Source organism: Poeciliopsis prolifica, unplaced genomic scaffold, assembly GCF_027474105.1.
Source record: "Poeciliopsis prolifica strain line A6 unplaced genomic scaffold, Auburn_PproV2 SCAFFOLD225, whole genome shotgun sequence".
Classification (NCBI taxonomy): Eukaryota; Metazoa; Chordata; class Actinopteri; order Cyprinodontiformes; family Poeciliidae; genus Poeciliopsis; species Poeciliopsis prolifica.
In genome coordinates this window covers 56,567-77,906 of record NW_026562600.1, presented here as the reverse complement: position 1 = coordinate 77,906, position 21,340 = coordinate 56,567, and the positions used below count along the sequence as shown (strand labels likewise).

General features: G+C 47.9%; 3 protein-coding genes across 3 annotated transcripts; 2 read left to right on the top strand and 1 right to left on the bottom strand.

Annotated features, from left to right (window-relative positions):
* Positions 1 to 61: 61 nt before the first annotated feature.
* LOC129357053 (ESF1 homolog) lies at positions 62 to 7,158 on the bottom strand. The gene is given in 16 exon segments (XM_055026575.1): positions 62 to 453; positions 455 to 469; positions 1,151 to 1,306; positions 1,374 to 1,453; positions 1,746 to 1,772; positions 1,775 to 1,823; positions 1,898 to 1,939; positions 1,941 to 2,026; positions 2,106 to 2,454; positions 2,716 to 2,830; positions 2,900 to 3,052; positions 5,942 to 6,051; positions 6,187 to 6,300; positions 6,369 to 6,610; positions 6,802 to 6,930; positions 6,933 to 7,158. Coding segments are annotated over 16 exon segments (2,172 nt in total). The 3' UTR covers positions 62 to 174.
* On the top strand, positions 7,088 to 12,788 carry LOC129357054 (arginine-hydroxylase NDUFAF5, mitochondrial-like). Its single transcript, XM_055026576.1, has 12 exons — positions 7,088 to 7,206; positions 8,349 to 8,727; positions 8,943 to 8,983; positions 9,091 to 9,154; positions 9,234 to 9,281; positions 9,482 to 9,585; positions 10,192 to 10,231; positions 10,301 to 10,498; positions 10,950 to 11,010; positions 11,078 to 11,161; positions 11,664 to 11,746; positions 12,587 to 12,788. The coding sequence occupies exons 2-12, from the start codon at positions 8,482 to 8,484 to the stop codon at positions 12,671 to 12,673; spliced, it is 1,056 nt and encodes a 351-aa protein (XP_054882551.1). The 5' UTR covers positions 7,088 to 7,206; positions 8,349 to 8,481; the 3' UTR covers positions 12,674 to 12,788.
* A 1,235-nt stretch (positions 12,789 to 14,023) lies between these two features.
* LOC129357059 (dynein regulatory complex subunit 4-like) lies at positions 14,024 to 21,298 on the top strand. The gene is made up of 11 exons (XM_055026583.1): positions 14,024 to 14,128; positions 14,297 to 14,386; positions 15,230 to 15,424; positions 15,496 to 15,702; positions 15,764 to 15,818; positions 15,894 to 16,099; positions 16,210 to 16,377; positions 16,446 to 16,532; positions 16,607 to 16,816; positions 20,657 to 20,719; positions 20,786 to 21,298. The coding sequence occupies exons 1-11, from the start codon at positions 14,126 to 14,128 to the stop codon at positions 20,897 to 20,899; spliced, it is 1,398 nt and encodes a 465-aa protein (XP_054882558.1). The 5' UTR covers positions 14,024 to 14,125; the 3' UTR covers positions 20,900 to 21,298.
* Positions 21,299 to 21,340: the final 42 nt, after the last annotated feature.

Sequence of the window (21,340 nt, the reverse complement as noted above, 5' to 3'; positions counted from 1 at the left end):
TTTGGAGGCTTTTATTGTGACACTGCTTCCTGTTGAACCCAAATGACGTCAGAACATCAACTGGATCTTCAGATGTTTCATTTTTTAATAGCAAAAAGACTTCATAGTAACACATTAACATGTATCAGAACCGGGCCAATCAGAACCAGGAAGTGGGTCCGTCTTCAGGAGGAATCAGGTCACTCTCTGTTTCTTTCGGGCCTGGAATCGCTCCGTTTTGCTCTTAATGGATTTAACGAGCAGCGACAGAGTCGGATCCATCGCCGCCTTTGAGTCCGATTCCTGCCTGCCGCCTGGCTCCGCCCCCTCCTGCCTGCCGCCTGGCTCCGCCCCCTCCTGGCGGCGGCGCTGCTTCTCCTCCAGGATGCTCCGTGTGGCTCTGGTGTTCCTGAAGCCGGGGTGGGACGGGTCCAGGTTGAACAGGTGGGAGGTGAAGACGGCCTGGAAGCGCGGGGTCGGAGACGTCCACCTGGAGACAGACACCGTGTCATCGACCGACCTACGGAGGGCTGAACCTGCCACTCATTCTAATATTTCAACGCTGACTTTTCATAGTTTTGGAGAATCTAGAAGGTTTATTATTTTTAAATGGTTGGTACAAATTTCATAAAATAATACATAATTAAATAATAACTGTCTTATCAAAGATCACAAAACAAAAAGAGCAAAATTAAACTATAAAAATGCCTGAAATAAAAGCTCATTAAAAACTGGTCCCATTTATAAAACTGTTAGAAATAATAGACTAGTATTTAGTAGCTGCTTAATTCAATAGTACATTGTTACTGATGACGACAATTTTTCTGTTATTTGATTGTTTTGTCTGTAAATCCTTGCAGCAGTGAACAGGAAACTTCTGCCAGTGTGCTAATGGTAAAGCTAACATTTAGCACAACACTTTGGCATTTTTGCTAGCTTCAAAACATTTAGTGCACTTAATTTTCCCTAAATTAATTTTTCCAGATCATTTCTAAACAGCTAATTTTAAAAGTTTCATGAACTTCAGTTGAATAAAGTTCAAAGTCCATTTTTTAGTTTCAGAAATTGTTTTAGTAGTTAGCGGTGGCAGCCTGTCTGGGTGTGGAAGCAACGCTGCCCCCGTCAGGCCAGTGTGGGAATCGCAGCGTTTCCAGGTAAATCCTGGTCTCACCTGGAAGCCGTCGTCCTCCGGCGGCTCGGCACCCTTCCTCAGCAGCTTCTTCCTCTTCCTCCTGCTCAGGTTCTGCTGCTCTACGATCTTGTCGTAGTTAAAGTGTTTGTGTTTGGCTTCGTCATCGTCATCCTCCATCAGCAGAGCCATCTGGGCCTGGAAGCAAGCAGACGGTTGAGACGCGTGGAGTCAGAGGACGATCCGGCCGGGAATCGTTCTGCACCTCCTGTTTCTGCCGCTCCTCTTCCTCCTCAGCCGTAATCTGCTCTTCCTGCCGTTTCTTCTTCTGTTTCTTCTTCATGTCTGAAACATAAAGCATGACAGGAATCAGTCAGGTTCACTTCGCTAAAGACAGAAATGATTTTCACTGAACTTCAGAAACCAAACAAACTGAAGTAAATTTAAGTTTTGTTTCAAAACGCAGTTTTAAACATGTGGAGGTTTTGTCCATGTTTGTCTGTTTAAAGTAGAACCAGGAGGTCGGAATAAAATCGACACACCGTGACCGAGTGACCGACTGTTTTAAACACCGACGGCCAGAACAGTCGCCCCACTCCTGTCACCGTGGTAACCGAGCGTCCTGCGGGGACGTCACCTGATGGTCCGTCTGAGAAGAACGGTCGCTGAGGTCGACATCAGGAGGAAGCTCGTCGTCACTGAGCCGTTCTGCTCCCTGACGGGAAAACGTCACGTTAGAATCATTACTGCCTGCAGTTCAGAGCTCTGTCAGGAGGAGGCGCCACTCACCTGCTTTCTTTCACTTTTCTTCTGCTTCTTCTTCTCCTTCTCCTCTCTGCAGAAACTCCTCCCAGGGCGTCATCTGGTCCTTGGCCTCCAGCTTCTTCTTCACCAGCCGCTCCGTCGTTTCCTTCAGACCTGAGGAGGAGGACAATGAGGCGCTGTGGCGTCGCCGGAGGCGGAGCCTAGAGGCGGAGCCTAGAGAGCCTGCTGCTACCTGGAACCCAGCTGATCTGCATCTCCATGTCCTCCTGCGGCCTCCTCTCTTTGCTCTGGATGCTCTTCAGAAGCTCTCTGTATTTACTCATGCTGCTCTCTTCTTCTTCGGTTTCTCTCCTCTCCCATCGTCTCTTCTGTTTGAAAAACAACTCAGCACAACTTCGTCTCCTTAAAGTGCCAGAAAACTTTTCTCGATCCTCACCTGCCTCCTGCTCTTCATCTTCGTCTTCTTCACTGGAGGAGGCCAGGTAAGCCTTAAAGTCCAGGTCCAGCAGCTCCTCTTTGTTGAACTTCCTGCTCAGAGCCGTCACGCGCTCGTGGTCCGTCTCGTCCCACGTCAGCTGCACCTGATTGGTCCAGACGACATCCAACCATGATCAGATTATTGATCATCTCATTAATATTCATTAGATTAATAATCATGTCACTATTCCACCCTAATGAGATGCAAAGCAGCGAAATGGATGAACTTCTGCATTATATTCAGTTTGGTCCCAGGAACTGGACCGGACCAGAACCAGCTGCTCTGGTCTGAAGCTTTAGCTTGTGGACTAACTGCAGAACCGGGTTCCCTGGTCCCATTGGGCCAGAACCGGCGCCGTACTGACCTTGGAGGAGGCGGCAGCGGACGAGGTGAACATCTTGGGCGTGTAGGCCGTCAGGTTGACGTCTGTGGCCGCGTCTCTGGGCTCCTCATCAAACGTCACGTCATCAGGAACAAAACTGTTGAGTGAAAGAAGCTTAGAGTTTAATACGCGGAACCGGTCGGGACGTCTACATTCGTCATCGCACCGGAGATCCAGAACCGAGCAGCTGCTCTCGTATTCGAAGCCGTCGCATTCCTCGTAGATCTTCACCGCCGTCTCCACAGAGTCGCAATCCACCACGGCGTAGAAATACTTGAGACGCTTGAACTGATAATCCCGCAGCTTCTCCCTGTAGATCCTGAGAGAAGCAACAGAACCGCTTTAGCATCTAGACCAGAACCTCTGCTAGCTAACAGCAGAACCTCTGCTAGCTAACAGCAGAACATCTGCTAGCTAACAGCAGAACGTCTGCTAGCTAACAGACATCTGCTAGCTAACAGCAGAACCTCTAATAGCTAACAGCAGAACATCTGCTAGCTAACAGCAGAACATCTGCTAGCTAACAGCAGAACCTCTAATAGCTAACAGCAGAACATCTGCTAGCTAACAGCAGAACCTCTGCTAGCTAAAAGCAGAACATCTGCTAGCTAACAGCAGAACGTCTGCTAGCTAACAGCAGAACATCTGCTAGCTAACAGCAGAACCTCTAATAGCTAACAGCAGAACATCTGCTAGCTAACAGCAGAACATCTGCTAGCTAACAGCAGAACATCTGCTAGCTAACAGCGGAACCTCTGCTAGCTAACAGCAGAACCTCTGTTAGCTAACAGCAGAACGTCTGCTAGCTAACAGCAGAACGTCTGCTAGCTAACAGCAGAACCTCTGCTAGCTAACAGCAGAACATCTGCTAGCTAACAGCAGAACGTCTGCTAGCTAACAGCAGAACATCTGCTAGCTAACAGCAGAACCTCTAATAGCTAACAGCAGAACATCTGCTAGCTAACAGCAGAACATCTGCTAGCTAACAGCAGAACATCTGCTAGCTAACAGCGGAACCTCTGCTAGCTAACAGCAGAACCTCTGTTAGCTAACAGCAGAACGTCTGCTAGCTAACAGCAGAACGTCTGCTAGCTAACAGCAGAACCTCTGCTAGCTAACAGCAGAACATCTGCTAGCTAACAGCAGAACGTCTGCTAGCTAACAGCAGAACATCTGCTAGCTAACAGCAGAACCTCTAATAGCTAACAGCAGAACATCTGCTAGCTAACAGCAGAACATCTGCTAGCTAACAGCAGAACATCTGCTAGCTAACAGCAGAACATCTGCTAGCTAACAGCAGAACGTCTGCTAGCTAACAGCAGAACATCTGCTAGCTAACAGCAGAACCTCTAATAGCTAACAGCAGAACATCTGCTAGCTAACAGCAGAACATCTGCTAGCTAACAGCAGAACATCTGCTAGCTAACAGCAGAACATCTGCTAGCTAACAGCGGAACCTCTGCTAGCTAACAGCAGAACCTCTGTTAGCTAACAGCAGAACGTCTGCTAGCTAACAGCAGAACGTCTGCTAGCTAACAGCAGAACCTCTGTTAGCTAACAGCAGAAACGTCTGCTAGGTAACAGCAGAACGTCTGCTAGCTAACAGCAGAACCTCTGCTAGCTAACAGCAGAACATCTGCTAGCTAACAGCAGAACGTCTGCTAGCTAACAGCAGAACATCTGCTAGCTAACAGCAGAACCTCTAATAGCTAACAGCAGAACATCTGCTAGCTAACAGCAGAACATCTGCTAGCTAACAGCGGAACCTCTGCTAGCTAACAGCAGAACCTCTGCTAGCTAACAGCAGAACCTCTGTTAGCTAACAGCAGAACGTCTGCTAGCTAACAGCAGAACGTCTGCTAGCTAACAGCAGAAACCTCTGCTAGCTAACAGCAGAACATCTGCTAGCTAACAGCAGAACGTCTGCTAGCTAACAGCAGAACATCTGCTAGCTAACAGCAGAACCTCTAATAGCTAACAGCAGAACATCTGCTAGCTAACAGCAGAACATCTGCTAGCTAACAGCAGAACATCTGCTAGCTAACAGCAGAACATCTGCTAGCTAACAGCGGAACCTCTGCTAGCTAACAGCAGAACCTCTGTTAGCTAACAGCAGAACGTCTGCTAGCTAACAGCAGAACGTCTGCTAGCTAACAGCGGAACGTCTGCTAGCTAACAGCGGAACGTCTGCTAGCTAACAGCGGAACCTCTGTTAGCTAACAGCGGAACGTCTGCTAGCTAACAGCAGAACCTCTGCTATCTAACAGCGGAACCTCTGTTAGCTAACAGCGGAACGTCTGCTAGCTAACAGCGGAACCTCTGTTAGCTAACAGCGGAACGTCTGCTAGCTAACAGCGGAATCTCTGTTAGCTAACAGCGGAACCTCTGTTAGCTAACAGCGAAACGTCTGCTAGCTAACAGCGGAACCTCTGTTAGCCAACAGCGAAACGTCTGCTAGCTAACAGCGGAACCTCTGTTAGCTAACAGCGGAACGTCTGCTAGCTAACAGCGGAACCTCTGTTAGCTAACAACGGAACCTCTGTTAGCTAACAACGGAACGTCTGCTAGCTAACAGCGGAACCTCTGTTAGCTAACAACGGAACGTCTGCTAGCTAACAGCGGAACCTCTGTTAGCTAACAACGGAACGTCTGCTAGCTAACAGCGGAACCTCTGCTAGCTAACAGCGGAACGTCTGCTAGCTAACAGCAGAACCTCTGCTGGCTAACAGCAGAACGTCTGCTAGCTAACAGAACGTCTGCTAGCTAACAGAGCTCTGCTAGCTAACAGCAGAACCTCTGCTAGCTAACAGCAGAACCTCTGCTAACAGCAGAACCTCTGCTAGCTAACAGCAGAACCTCTGCTAGCTAACAGCAGAACCTCTGTTAGCTAACAGCAGAACCTCTGCTAGCTAACAGCAGAACGTCTGTTTCTAATTAAACCATCAGGAAGCGGCTAAAGCGCCCTCTGCTGCCTACAGTGACACCTGGTGACAGAAAGTTCACTCTGCAATCAATTAAATCCCAGCTGCCTCACAATTATTATTCTTGTCTTCTTCTACTGTTATACAAACTAAACATTTAAACAAACAGAGAAACGTCTCAATAGCACCCCTAGCTGTGTTCAGAGGACCCTCCACACTGACAGCAGATGAGCTGCACAGCGTCCAGCAAGGGGCAGCGCAGCAGCAGCAGGATCCTCCCAGGTTACCTGTCTTCGTCCGTCTCGTTCTCCGAATCGTCCGGCAGCGCCCTCAGCTCTGGCGGTCCCTGCGTCTCCTCCACCTTCAGCCTCTCCTTCCCAAATTCTGACGGGAAAATCTGGACAATACCCACAATGCACTGCTGTTACTCAGGACAAACAGGCCAATCTGGCTTGGTTCTGTTGGTGGATAAATCAGATTGTTGACCCAATATGGCAGCTTCACGGGGCCAGATGAACCCTCAGGCAGTTACCTTCACAGACAGCACAGCGCCCCCTTTAGGCACGAAGGAGCTGAACAGAGCCAGCAGATCTTTGGCCTTCATTCGATCCCAGTCCATGTTACAGACGGCGAGCCGAGCAGAAACCTGGAACACGTTCAGAACCCGGTTAGAACTGGTCAGGACCTCGCTCCGCGCCGCACCCGCCGCCTCACCTGCTCGCTCCGCGGAGCGTCTCTGCACAGCTCCCCCCAATCGTGTTCGATCTGCTCTTCCTCCTTCCTCAGGATGTCGTCCACATCATCATCCTCGTCTTCATCAGAGCTGGTCTCCATGTTTCCTTTTCCTCGGGCCAGATCCGGTCCGCTGTCATCGTCAGAGTCCAGACTGGACTCTTCATCATCATCATCATCATCATCATCATCATCTCCTGACTGATGCTCCTCCTCATCGTCATCTGAGGAAGAACCGAGTTAGCTTTAGCTGTCATTCTGTAGATCTAAAGAACTAAACATGAGGAAATAAAAGTTCAGTGAATGGAGCTGATTGAGCCAAACTGAAATCATGTTTTCCTGGATATTTGTTATGAAACGTCTCAGAAATAAATCAACTGGACTGACGTGAAATCAGAGGATGAAAAATCCTGACCTGCTGCTCTGCTTCCTCGTCCAAAATTCTTCTTCTGTCCCTGGACCTGAACATCCTCCTCTTCCTCCTGCTTCTCTTCCTCCTCCTTCTCTTCCTCCTCCTTCTCTTCCTCCTCTTCTTCCTCTTCTCCTCCTCCAGCTGGTAGAAGCGCCTCAGATCGGCGGCGGTGGACAGCTGGACGGGTCGTCCTCTCTTGTCCACCGTCTGCTTCGTCTGGAAGCGACGGTCGTGGAACATGGACTGGAAACGTTTGTCGATCTTGACTTTGTGTTCTTTCTCTGGCATTTCCCAGAACCTGGGGTCCTTCTGGACCCGGCGGAACCGCTCATCGTCAGCCTGCTTCTTCCTGGACGACATGTTGGGGGAGAGCACAGTGCCGCCTGCAGGACAGGAGCAGAACTGCAGGTAAACCTGGAGAACTCTCCTCTAGTTTAGTTAAGAAAACATCCTTCCGGCTTCTCTATTCATGGCAACCAGGTGTAGTTTTTGCACCTGGGATCAGCTGATTAGCATCTGAAAAGCTCAAATAAAACCTTAAGGAGGAAGTTCAGAGGATCACATCTGAACATCCTGACATCCTTCTAACCAAACGACCAGACAGACGGAAAGAGGAGCAGCAAAAGCAAAGGAAGCGGATTAGCAGAGCTAGCTAACAGATGAAGGAGCCATCAGGACGACACTATGGAGTATAATCTCTGCTCAGCAGACACTGAGCTGTTAGCATGTTATGACGGTCAGAAGCGGTTAAACAGAAACTTCTTCAGTCAGAGGCCTTTTCTGATGCGGTGTAGGACTGACTGCTACTGCAGACCCTTCCACCCGCAACATCCATTAATATATTTCATCCGATCTTCTCCCAGCAAACACAAATAAATACACCGCTGACCTTTGACCTCACCTGCACTGATCTGATCAGAACCGAACCGGTGGAAAATCCACGCGGATTATTTATGACGGACTGAGCAGCAGAAACATTAAAAACACCGAGCCCATTATCGGACATCTTATGGGTCAGAGTTCGGCTCTGGTACCGGACCGGCTCGTTTAAAACCCCGAGAAAAGGCGCAGAGTCCGGCGGATAGCAGGTCCGATCAGAACCGGAACCAGGACCAGAACCAGAACCAGGACCAGCGACTGGAATTAAAAGTAAAAGCTACCTTCTCTGAGCCTCCTCACACGTGTTTTCCCAGCATGCACTCCGCTCCTTCCGCCTCTGACGCAGTACGGCGCGCAGAGAGGGACAAACAGCGCGAACAGCAGAACGTTCAGATCGGTGTTTTATGATCCAAATCATTTATACTTCAGAACAATAATCAGAAAATAAACGTTTTTATGTTTCTAAATGAAACTTTAATTAAAAGGTAAAAATAGTTTTAATTGCATTTAATTTAAAAGACCCAGTTATTATTAAACTGCGTGATAAAAACTTGATGATTCATTTTGTGTTTGGAGGAAAATATGAAGCAGTCACGTGGTTTTATTCTGTATGAATTCAGTCATATTTTATCTCTTTTATTCATTAAATGCTTCATGTTTATGTTCATGAGCCTAATCGCTCCAGGCCGCTGATCCAGTTCCTCCGCTTGGATCCGCCCGCCGGGTTTTCCGAGCGGCCGGAGGTCACCGGGGTCACTGCGGGCAGGAAGCCGCCATATTGGAGTTCTGACTGGAAGCGGGACCATGAGCTGCCGGGGGGTCCAGAAGCTCCTGCGTGGAGCCGGTTCTGGTCCGGCAGGGTGGACCCGGACCCCCGCGGCCTTCTACTGCTGCGGGCTCAGATCTGGACCCAGCAGGGCCCGGTCTGGACCCAGTTCCGGTTCTGGGTCAGGCAGCATGAACGTGTTCAACAGGGAGATGAAGAGGAGGCAGAAGAACTGGGCCGCGGTTCTGCTGGACGGGCAGCAGTACGACTACCTGAGAGAAGAGGTGAAACTGGGGTTCGGTTCGGGATTCAGGTTCTGATAATGGAGTTCAGTTTGGTACTGAAAATGATTTTAGTCATTAATTCATGTTTTCATTCCTCCTTAGTTCAGTAATAGAACCGGAAACCATCAGAACCAGAACCTCGGGGTTCTGGACTCCTCAGGTCTGGTTCTGGTTCCGAGCCGGTTCTGGTCTCATCTGGATCTTGTGTTCTGCAGGTCGGCAGTCGAGTGGCTGATCGGGTTTATGACATTGCCAGGTGAGTTCTGGTTCTGGTCCAGCAGGAACCATAAAACCAGTTAAATCTGACTGGTTTCCATCTGAGGTCCAGTCCGGCAGGTTCTGACCAGTTTGTCCTCTCCTCAGGACATTTCCCAGGGCTCTGGACCTGGGAGGAGGAAAGAGTTACATAGCAGAGCATCTGAGCCAGGTGAGGAAGAGGAGGAGGAAGAGGAGGAGACTCCTCCAGCCTGAATCTTGTAAACAGTTTTTCCTCCCTGATGTTCCAGGAAGTGGTGCAGGATTTGGTTCTGACTGACATCTCCCAGCAGGCTCTGGTGAGTTCTGACATCCCCGTGGACCCGGTTCGTCCCCGTGGACCCGGTTCGTCCCCGTGGACCCGGTTCGTCCCTGTGGACCCGGTCTGTCCCCGTGGACCCGGTTCGTCCCCGTGGACCCGGTTCGTCCCCGTGGACCCGGTCTGTCCCCGTGGACCCGGTTCGTCCCTGTGGACCCGGTTCTCTGTGTTGTGTTTCAGAAGCTGGGCCGGCGGTCGGAGGTTCCCACCCGGAGCGTCGTGGCTGATGAGGAGTTCCTGCCGTTCAGGGAGGAAAGTTTCCACCTGGTGGTGAGCAGCCTCAGGTGAGAACCAGCTTTACCTGCAGAGCGCGGCTTCCTGCAGCAGGGGGCGCTCAGCTCAGGGTCTGACCTCAGCAGGTTTCACATGAGATCGATCAGGGAACGGATCAATACGGAGCAAACAGGAAATCCTCCAGACCAGTAGGGGGAGTCAGACTGAAACACCAACTGTCCAGGAGAGGCAGAGGAAACATGCTGTCTTTTATCACAGAGCAGCAGCAGATATTGCTATCTACTCCAGACCCCCCCTAGTGGTGTGGAGGACTTCCTGTTTCTAAAGTTACACTGTAAAACAAGAACGGCGGAGGTTTGATTTGTTTAGCCTGTAACAGAGGAAAAACTGGGTGTTCCTTCTTTAAGCCTGTTTTTCTATATTCATATTTAGAAATGTCACGAGTTCATACTAAATGTATTTAATTCTGAGTTAAATATTTTAATAAATATTTAGCTTAGTAAGCTAAACGCTTAGCTAACTTCATATTTAATAAGCTAAATGTTTAGGTAATTATTAAGCTTATTAAATATGTAGTCAGTTTAGAAAATATTTCAGGTAATAAATATTCAGCTGCTAAACGTTGCTCTGTCTGAAGCGGCTCTGTTTCCTCTCAGCCTCCACTGGATCAACGACCTTCCCAGGGCGCTCAGCGAGGTACGCTCAGAGGTTCTGTGTGTGGTTCTGTTTGGGTCGGCTCCGCCCTCATGCTGCCGCTCCCTGCAGATCCATCGGGTCCTGAAGCCGGACGGCGTCTTCGTGGGCGCCATGGCGGGCGGCGACACGCTGTACGAGCTGCGCTGCTCGCTGCAGCTGGCCCAGACGGAGCGGGAGGGCGGCTTCTCGCCTCACGTGTCCCCCTACACCGCCGTCACCGACCTGGGGAACCTGCTGGGCCGGGCCCGCTTCAACATGCTCACCGTGGTGAGGTTCTGGTTCTGCTAGGCCCGATCCAGCAGCTGTTAGAGGTTCTGAGGGACTCATGTTGACTCGGTCCATTCAGTATTCCAGGTTTGGATTTAAATCAAAATGAGCTAAAATGCTAATTTCAGCTAAAAGTTGACATTAGCAGGATTGCTAACACTAGCATGTTGAGCTGTAGTAGCGTATTGCATATTGTATGCTAACAGCAGTGTGTAGCAGCAATGCTAAAATGATCCAAAAGGCTAATAATAGCCTAGTGCTAGCATTAGTTCTGGTTCTGGACGGTTTCTCTCCTTGCTGAAGTGTTGACCTCGTTGACCTCAGTGCACAGAGCAGGAAGTTTCTGTATGGACCAATAAAAGCTTCCACCGCTCAGCTGAGCCACGTTTCTTCCTTAAGCAGCAGACATTGACGCAGGCTGACCTTTGACCCCTCCTCCTCTGTGTTTCAGGACGTTGATGATGTTCAGGTTCATTATCCAGGAATCATGGAGCTCATGACGGACCTGCAAGGTACAGAGCTCAGAAATCAGTAACGTTTCCTGCAGAGGAGCCGACTCAGACGTGTCGCCCCCTGCAGGCATGGGGGAGAGTAACTGCGCGTGGAACAGGCGCGCCATGCTGCACCGCGATACCATGCTAGCAGCTGCAGCCATCTATAAAGGTGAGGAGACGCTCTCTGGACCAATCAAATCTCTGATGGAGGACAAGATGGGAACCTGAGATTCTAATCTGGATTATCAGGGAGCCATGATGGGAAGCTGAACAGCAGAAATCTGGTTTTGGTTTCAGAGGAACTCCGTTTGGACCCGGTTTTAACTGGACTTTATGAACTTCCTGTTATCATTTATGAATTAGCTTCCTGCTAATTCTGGACTGAATGTTTATAATGTGGGCAATATTATGTAAATTCTATGAATTTGTTAAAATGAGATTTAAATGACTGATTCTCGTTAAAACGTCACAAAGGTTCTGCAGAACCGGAGGATGAGTGAAGATTCTTTTTCTGAGGTTCTGATCCGAAAACAAAAACTGATCAGAATTTAAAGCAGAAAGTTTGGAGTCGTCCAGCTTTTAATCTCTGCATGCCTATAATCTACCGGATTGGATTAATCTGGACTGATCCTGGACCAGCGGGACGTTTCATCCTGTCCGTCTCATTTCAGAGATGTACGGAAACCCGGACGGGTCAGTTCCCGCCACCTTCCAGATCCTCTACATGATTGGCTGGAAGCCTCACGAGTCCCAGGTGAGAGCAGTCTGGCCCTTTAACAGCCAATCAGCTGCAGGAAAACAGGCCCCGCCCCTGAGCTGTGACTCTTCCCTGCTTGGGTTATATCTGTACGGAGGGCTGAACTTGCCAAAATTAAAATGGTTTGATGATGTAATAAATGTGGTAAATATTGAATCCAGAAAATAACTTTCTAAACTTAATTTATTATACAGGTTGACAAATATTTTTGTTTTACTAAATATTTCTTATTTCATTTACTTTTTCTTATTTTTTCTTATTCTGTATTAAATTAATATCAATTACATTGACTTTGATTTGATCATTCATTGATTTATGTTCTCCAGTATTTTCATTTTGCGTTTTCTTTATTTCAATTTTTCTCCATTTTACTTTTGATTACTTTATTTTTTCTTGTCCTGTTTCCTTTTGAATTTAAATGATTGGAAAAGAAAAGAGAACATGAATAAAATAAATACATTTGTAAATAAAATCAATGAGAAAAAAGAAGAAAAAATCTGTCAACGGAAAATAGTCTTACAGAATGACAAATTTAGGAAAAAGAATTATAATAAAAGGAAACTTAAAATAGTCATTAAATAAAATGGAAAATGGTAATGGTGTTTAATTAATGCTGCTGAAAATGATAAGTATTAGTGAATGCCACTGCATAGTCAAATAAGATGGAAAAGTTCTTCATTTTTATTTTTTGGAAGCAATATTTGGCACATGAATTACTTTTTCAAGCCATTTATTTATTTCTATATTCACAGTTTTGGCAGGATCTTCCTTCCGTAGATGAGTTAATAAAGAGCAGGTTTGGGAGCGTCCATAAAAACGGTTTTCTGCTTCCTGCAGGCCAAGCCGGCTCGCCGCGGCTCTGCCACCGTGTCCTTCAGAGATCTGGCCAAGGTCAGCCGACCCGGCGCCACCAACCCATCCTAGGGTCATGACCTCACCGGGTCAGGCGTCCAGCAGCAGGAGGTTCTGGTTCTGACTGTAAATGTTGTATAAAAATCTGCTTCTGGGAAATAAAGCGAGTAGTGAAGGAAACATGAAACTAGTGAGTGTGTTCTCTGATGAAGCTGCTGCCACACACACACACACACACACACACACACACACACACACACACACACACATTTGGCTAATCTTGACTCAACATCCAGATCTGCTCTGGATCCTTCAGCTGGTCTGAATATAACAGGATTAAATCTGATTATGATCTGCAGCAGAGTTTGGAGCCCAGATTAACGATCATTTCTGGATAAATTCACTCAGAAAGAGGAAAACATGTTGGACAGAAAATCTCTGAATTCTGGAGTTAAAATCCAGCAATAACCTTTGACCTTTGACCAACAGACCTGGAGCGCTCTACTTCCTGGAACGGAACCAAACTGTCTGGATGAAAACAGACCTGAAGTTCTGCTTCAAAACTGTTTCCATCACCTGGTTCTGATCAGAGCAGAACCTCCACTGTGGACCTAAAGGATCCATAACTTCTGCCTCGACCCGGACCGGAGTTACAACCACCGGACCGGAGTTACAACCACCGGACCGGAGTTACAACCACCGGACCGGAGTTACAACCACCGGACCGGAGTTACAACCACCGGACCGGACCATGAAAGTTCCAACAGTTCAAATGAACGGCTTGGTTCGTCAGGACAGAAAGTGAATGAACGTTCCTTCTCAGTTTTAGTTCTAGGAAGAACTAAAATCTGGACAGAATGTGGAGGCGAGCTGGGGTTAAAGGTCAAACTAGGCTGTTATTCGTTTGTTTTTGTTCCCTGTTATTTTAAAATAAATGTTTTAACAAAAAAGATTCAAATTACTAATTTAAAAACTATTAATAATCAGATTATTTATTGGTGTTTATGAAACAATGTTACATTACAGCCTGAGTTAAAAGCTGATATAAAAATAAATATCTGATTTTCTTCCATTTAAGAACTACAAAAATATAAAAAACAAAAACTTCCTTTTATTGTCATTGTGAAAGAAGCACAACGAAATACAAAATAATCAAAACATCTCAATAGATATAAAATGGTTTTAGAAGTTTTTCTGTCGCGCTGAGTCAGGATTTTCTGATCAATGATGCCAGATCGATATGGAAATGATCCATTTTAAAGTGTTTTCACTCAGGATCGTCTACAGTTATGACGTTAAGGTGACGTCAGATTAAATAGATTCATTGTCACGGACGTTAGATTTTCCGTATGAAGTGATATTTGACCTTTTGGTTTCAGTTTTATTTTATTTTGAAGAGGAATATTTAGACGGGTCACCTGACGCTTTGTTTCCGTCACGTGACCGCGTTGCCATGGCAGCGCCTCTTGTTGCTGCTCCCGCAGATCTGCGGGGTTTGAATCTGCAGCTGATCGGTGAAGGAAGATGGTGAGCAAATCTTTATTTTCAACAATAACTTGGAAGATATTGGCACTAAGGAGTGCTTTAAAGTTCTGTTAGCATGTTAGCTTAGCATCAGCAGCTAGTTCTGTTAGCATGTTAGCTTAGCATCAGCAGCTCTAACGCTGTGGATGTCTCCGGCTTTCCCACCTCCAGCCGCCGAAGAACAGAAACAAGAAGCCCGGGAAGGGGAAGGCCTCCGCGGCGGTGGACGCGCTGTCCACGGAGGACATGTCCAAGGACCAGGTGGGAGCCGCCGCGCTGCGCGGTGCTGGCGAGGCTAACTGCTGGCTGGTCGCTCTGCAGCGAACAGACTAAAACACTTCGGTCCGGTTCTGACCAATCCTGACCCGGTTCTGACCAATCCGGACCCGATTCAACCCGTCGGAACCAACATGAAGCAGATGGTTCCGATGTTAGAGAGGAGGAGGAACCGGGGATCGAACCACCGAACCCGGGATTAGTCCTGAAAGCGCGCGCAGCGCCATCTGCTGGACAGCAGGAGGAATTACAACAAAAATCTGGACATCTGATTGGTCAGAAAGAGGCGGAGGGTCTGACTTCAACTTCCTGTTCAGATCTGATGCTGCTGGTTTCAGTTTGTTCTTCAGATTTTCATCCACATCATTTTCACCTTAATTTAGGAAACATATTCCAAATGTGTTATTGTTTCTAACAGTTACGCCATTCTGTACTTTAGAGTGTTTATGTTGCAACAGCAGATTATAATCATTTTAATTACATATTTAAAATTTGTCTTTCAACTAATAGCAGTAAAGAATACGTTTGACACTTTATATTTATTTCAACGTTCAAGCATAATATGTTTGTAAGAGAAGTGATATTATTGGTATGTATGATTATCAAACCTGAGGAGGATGAAGTGAGGAGACATAGCAGACCGGCACCTGATATGAGCATCATCTGGTTCTGATCAGGCCCGTTTGACAGATTAAAATAACCTTTAAGCAGGAATCAAACATGTTTTCAGTGGCTCTGGATTGGACCAGCAGCCGGTCCGGTCCGGTGAGGTCCGGTCCGGTGAGGTCCGGTCATGTGCGGTCCGGCTGACAGAGTGTCCCCCTGCAGCTGGAAGAGCACGTGGTGCTGCGGGAGGAGCTGGACCGGGAGCGCGAGGAGCGGAGCTACTTCCAGCTGGAGCGCGATAAGATCCGCGGCTTGTGGGAAATCTCCCAGCGGCGGCTGGAGGAGGCGGAGGCGGAGCTGAGGGACAGCGTCCGGCAGAGGGACGAGACCGCGGAGCGCCACCGTGTGGAGATAACGGTGAGCTCTGTGGGAGCGTGACCTCTGACCCGCCTCTCGGACCAGATCCCTGATCTGTGTCGGGTTTTCAGGTCTACAAGCAGAAGCTGAAGCACGTCCTGTCTGAGCAGCACAACGCCGCCTGTGAGGTGAAGACGGACGCCGTGACGAGCCGCTCGCTGCAGCAGAAGCAGAGCACGGACGTGGAGCTGGACCTGCGCCGGCAGCTCCGGGATCTGCAGGCGACCAGCGAGCAGAAGACGATCCAGGAGCACGGCGCCGCCAAGGAGCTGCAGCTGGTGAGGAGAACACACAACGCTCTTCCTCTTCTCTTCCTCTCACCCTCCTCTCCCTCCTCAGAAGCACCAGGCGGAGCTGATGAGGCTCGGTAACGAGTACGAGCGGCAGATCCACGGTGAGCTCCTCTTCCTCGCCGTCCTTCCTCTTCCTCTGTCCTGCTTCATGCTGCCGGTCGGCTGTTTCCTCCCAGAGCTGGAAATGAGTTTCCACCAGAGGGCGCACTCCCTGATACAAGCGGAGGACAGGAAGCGACGTGCGGCCGTCAGCCAGGTGGAGGAGCGGATGAAGAGCCGCATGGAGTCGCTGATGGAGGAACATGACAGAGTCCGACGTAAAGGAGAGGAATACTTCTCCCAAATTCAGAGGAACCAACAGGAGGAGCTGGAGAGGTGGAAGGTAAGCAGGAAGCTCTGGAGTAAATCCCACTGGATCCTCTGGAGTAGATCCCACTGGATCCTCTGGAGTTTATCCCACTGGGTCCCCTGAGCCCTCCCTCTCTGCTCCAGGGCGAGCTGAAGAAGCTGCAGAACCAGAAGCTGCGGTGGGAGAAGAAGATCTCAGCAGCTGAGCAGGAGAACCAGCATCTGAAGACGACGCTGCAGGAGGTCCAGCAGAAGCTGCCGGAGCTGCACAGACGGCTACAGGAGCACCAGCACTCCAAGCAGAGGATGGAGGTAAGGGGGCGGAGCCAACACCTGGAAGCTGCTCAGCGCCGATGGTGACGATGATGGTGTGTGAGCAGGAGTACCGAGCTCAGCAGAAGCTGGTTGATCAGGAGCTCAGAGACCTGACGGTGGAACACGAGCTGCTGCTGCAGGCCTTCCAGAAGGTAAACCTCTCCCTCCCTCCTCACACTCCTCGCTCCTGCTCCTCCCTGCCGACCCCTCCAGGTGTTCCCCGCAGGTGCAGCAGGAGCGTGACGAGCTGCTGAGGAGGCAGACGCAGAGCATCCTGGACGTCCAGCAGAGGAGCGGCCTGAAGAAGATCCTGCTGCAGAGGAAGCTGGAGGCGCTGAGCCAGACTCTGGAGAAGAAGGAGGCGCAGCTGAGCGCCGCGCTGTCCGTCTGCAGCGTGGAGCCCACGGCGCGCAGCAGCGCCGCCTACAAGCTGCAGGTAAGAGGCCGGAGGGCCGCTCCGCTGGGCAGCACCAGAACTTCTGACCGGCAGTTAAACACCAGGAGGAGTTTAACTCAGGAGCAGCTGATTCATCCTGAAGGAAACCAGACGGTTGTTCAGTCAGCTGTATGAGATTTGACTTTCACTGGAGCAAAACCATGTTGAAGTATTTCTACTCTCAGTACTTCCTGTCTGCAGCAGGGCTTCTTCAGCTTCCTGTGAACTCAAAGTTAGAATCCGCCCTGCAGGAGAGGAGAAGGTCTGGCAGAAGAGAAATCTTCATCCTCCTCACTGAACTCATCATTCTGGTTTCTCTGGAATGTTGGAGGCACAGCAGCTAGGAGTTCGTTAGCTTAGCAACAACTGAGCCGATGACATCACAGAGTGTTTGTTAGCTTAGCAACAACTCAGCCGATGACATCACAGAGTGTTTGTTAGCTTAGCAACAACTCAGCCGATGACATCACAGAGTGTTTGTTAGCTTAGCAACTGAACTAATGACATCACAGAGTGTTTGTTAGCTTAGCAACTGAACTGATGACATCACAGAGTGTTTGTTAGCTTAGCAACAATTCAGCCGCTGACATCACAGAGTGTTTGTTAGCTTAGCAACAACTGAGCCGATGACATCACAGAGTGTTTGTTAGCTTAGCAACAACTGAGCCGATGACATCACAGTGTTTGTTAGCTTAGCAACAACTGAGCCGATGACATCACAGAGTGTTTGTTAGCTTAGCAACAATGAGCCGATGACATCACAGAGTGTTGTTAGCTTAGCAACAACTGAGCCGATGACATCACAGAGTTTTGTTAGCTTAGCAACAACTGAGCCGATGACATCACAGAGTGTTTGTTAGCTTAGCAACAACTGAGCCGATGACATCACAGTGTTTGTTAGCTTAGCAACAACTGAAGCGATGACATCACAGTGTTTGTTAGCTTAGCAACTCAGCCGATGAGATCACAGAGTGTTTGTTAGCTTAGCAACAACTGAATGATGAGATCACAGAGTGTTTGTTAGCTTAGCAACAACTGAACTGATGACATCACAGAGTGTTTGTTAGCTTAGCAACAACTGAACTGATGACATCACAGTGTTTGTTAGCTTAGCAACAACTGAGCTGATGACATCACAGAGTGTTGGTAGCTTAGCAACAACTCAGCCGATGACATCACAGAGTGTTGTTAGCTTAGCAACAACTGAGCCGATGACATCACAGAGTGTTTGTTAGCTTAGCAACAACTGAGCTGAACATCACAGAGTTTTTTAGCTTAGCAACAACTGAGCCGATGACATCACAGAGTGTTTGTTAGCTTAGCAACAACTGAGCCGATGACATCACAGAGTGTTTGTTAGCTTAGCAACAACTGAACCGATGACATCACAGAGTGTTTGTTGCTTAGCAACACTGAGCGATGACATCACAGTGTTTGTTAGCTTAGCAAACAACTGAGCCGATGACATCACAGAGTTTGGTAGCTTAGCAACAACTGAGCCGATGACATCACAGAGTGTTTGTTAGCTTAGCAACAACTGAGCCGATGACATCACAGAGTGTTTGTTAGCTTAGCAACAACTGAGCCGATGACATCACAGAGTGTTTGTTAGCTTAGCAACAACTGAGCCGATGACATCACAGAGTGTTTTGTTAGCTTAGCAAACAAACTGAGCCGATGACATCACAGTGTTTGTTAGCTTAGCAATCAGACGATGAGATCACAGAGTGTTTGTTAGCTTAGCAACAACTGAGCCGATGACATCACAGAGTGTTTGTTAGCTTAGCAACTCAGCCGATGAGATCACAGAGTGTTTGTTAGCTTAGCAACAATTAGAACTGATGACATCACAAAGTGTTTGTTAGCTTAGCAACACTGAAACTGATGACATCACAGAGTGTTTGTTAGCTTAGCAACAACTGAGCCGATGACATCACAGAGTGTTTGTTAGCTTAGCAAACAACTGAGCTGATGTCATCACAGAGTGTTTGTTAGCTTAGCAAACAACGAGCCGATGACATCACAGAGTGTTTGTTAGCTTAGCAACAACTGAGCCGATGACATCACAGTGTTGTAGCTTAGCAACAACTGAGCCGATGACATCACAGAGTGTTTGTTAGCTTAGCAACAACTAGCGATGACATCACAGTGTTGTTAGCTTAGCAACAACTGAACCGATGACATCACAGAGTGTTTGGTAGCTTAGCAACAACTGAGCCGATGACATCACAGATGTTTGTTAGCTTAGCAACTCAGCCGATGAGATCACAGAGTGTTTGTTAGCTTAGCAACAACTGAACTGATGACATCACAGAGTGTTTGTTAGCTTAGCAACTCAGCGATGAGATCACAGAGTGTTTGTTAGCTTAGCAACAACTGAGCCGATGACATCACAGAGTGTTTGTTAGCTTAGCAACAATGACTGATGACATCACAAAGTGTTTGTTAGCTTAGCAACAACTGAACTGATGACATCACAGAGTGTTTTTGTTAGCTTAGCAACAACTGAGCCGATGACATCACAGAGTGTTTGTTAGCTAGCAACAACTGAGCTGATGTCATCACAGAGTGTTTGTTAGCTTAGCAACAACTGAGCCGATGACATCACAAGAGTGTTTGTTAGCTTAGCAACAACTGAGCCGATGACATCACAGTGTTTGTAGCTTAGCAACAACTGAGCCGATGACATCACAGAGTGTTTGTTAGCTTAGCAACAACTGAGCCGATGAGACATCACAGTGTTTGTTAGCTTAGCAACAACTGAGCCGATGACATCACAGAGTGTTTGGTAGCTTAGCACAATGAGCCGATGACATCACAGAGTGTTTGTTAGCTTAAACAACTCAGCCGATGAGATCACAGAGTGTTTGTTAGCTTAGCAACAATGAACTGATGACATCACAAAGTGTTTGTTAGCTTAGCAACTCAGCTGAGATCACAGAGTGTTTGTAGCTTAGCAACAACTGAGCTGATGACATCACAGAGTGTTTGGTAGCTTAGCAACAATTGAACCGATGACATCACAAAGTGTTTGTTAGCTTAGCAACAACTGAATGACATCACAGAGTGTTTGTAGCTTAGCAACAACTGAGCTGATGACATCAGAGTGTTTGTTAGCTTGCAACAACTCAGCCGATGACATCACAGAGTGTTTGTTAGCTTAGCAACAACTGAGCGATGACATCACAGAGTGTTTGGAGCTTAGCAACAACTGAGCTGATGACATTACAGAGTGTTGTGTTAGCTTAGCAATTCAGCCGATGACATCACTGAGTGTTTGTTAGTTAGCAACAACTGACTGATGACATCACAGAGTGTTTGTTAGCTTAGCAACAACTGAACCGATGACATCACAGAGTGTTTGTTAGCTTAGCAACAACTGAGCTGATGACATCACAGAGTGTTTGTAGCTTAGCAACAACTGAGCTGATGACATCACAGAGTGTTGGTAGCTTAGCAACAACTCAGCGATGACATCACAGAGTGTTTGTTAGCTTAGCAACAACTGAGCCTGATGACATCACAGAGTGTTTGGTTAGCTTAGCACAACTCAGCGATGACATCACAGAGTGTTTGGAGCAGCAACTGAGACATCACAGAGTGAGATTAGAACAACTGAAATGATGACATCAGAGTCTACCAGGTTATAAGTTGAGAAACTCCTCAGTAGAAACAGGAGTAAAACCTTAAGCTAAGGTAGCTAGAAGCTAGTTAGCATGTTGCTACATAAGCTAGCAGAATGGCCTAATTCCAGGTTCTGATGCTAACCAGCAGCTTTCAGGAAGTGAAGGAGAATCCCGGTTCTCCTGGGATTATCTGAGTCTGAAAACCTGTTTCCAGGAGATTCTGGAGTCCAAACGGACCGCCATGGAGGCTCTGCAGCTGGACCTGGACCAGGGCGCCAGGTCAGTCTACCTGCAGCTTCCCGCTTTCTGTCCTGCAGCTGTTGACATCCTGTATGTCTTCCCGCAGCTGCTGCGCCCCCTGCAGGACGACGTGGACGTCGCAGTCGTCCCGCCGCTCCGCTCTCCCTCCAGGCCCGCCGAGCCGGTTCTTGAGGAACCTGGACCGGACCGGTGCTGACGGAACGGATCTGACTGTTCCGACCAATGAACTTGGATCAATTCGGAACCAGAAACCTTCAGGCGGGTTCACGATGCCGCCGCTTTCTCCCTAGAGCTTCCTGTGTTGAAGCCATCATGAAAAAAACTGATCTCACATCTGATTGGCCAGCTGGTAGGGCTAGCCCCGCCCCTTACTAATGGCCAACAAATCAAAACGCTGGAAGAAAAATTATGAGAAAATGAAAATGTTCACTTTATTGATTTATTTAGATTTAATTTCTATATTTCAGACATTTAAATAATTAGTTCCAGTTTTATATTCGTCTCTCCAGCAGAGAGGAACATTTTGGTCAACCTGCAGTCGGTTCTGATCCGTTTTCATCGGCTCATCATTTATTGATTTATAGCAGCAAACAGGAAATTTGTTTCTAGAGAAGCTGCAGATCTTCTCCACAACCAT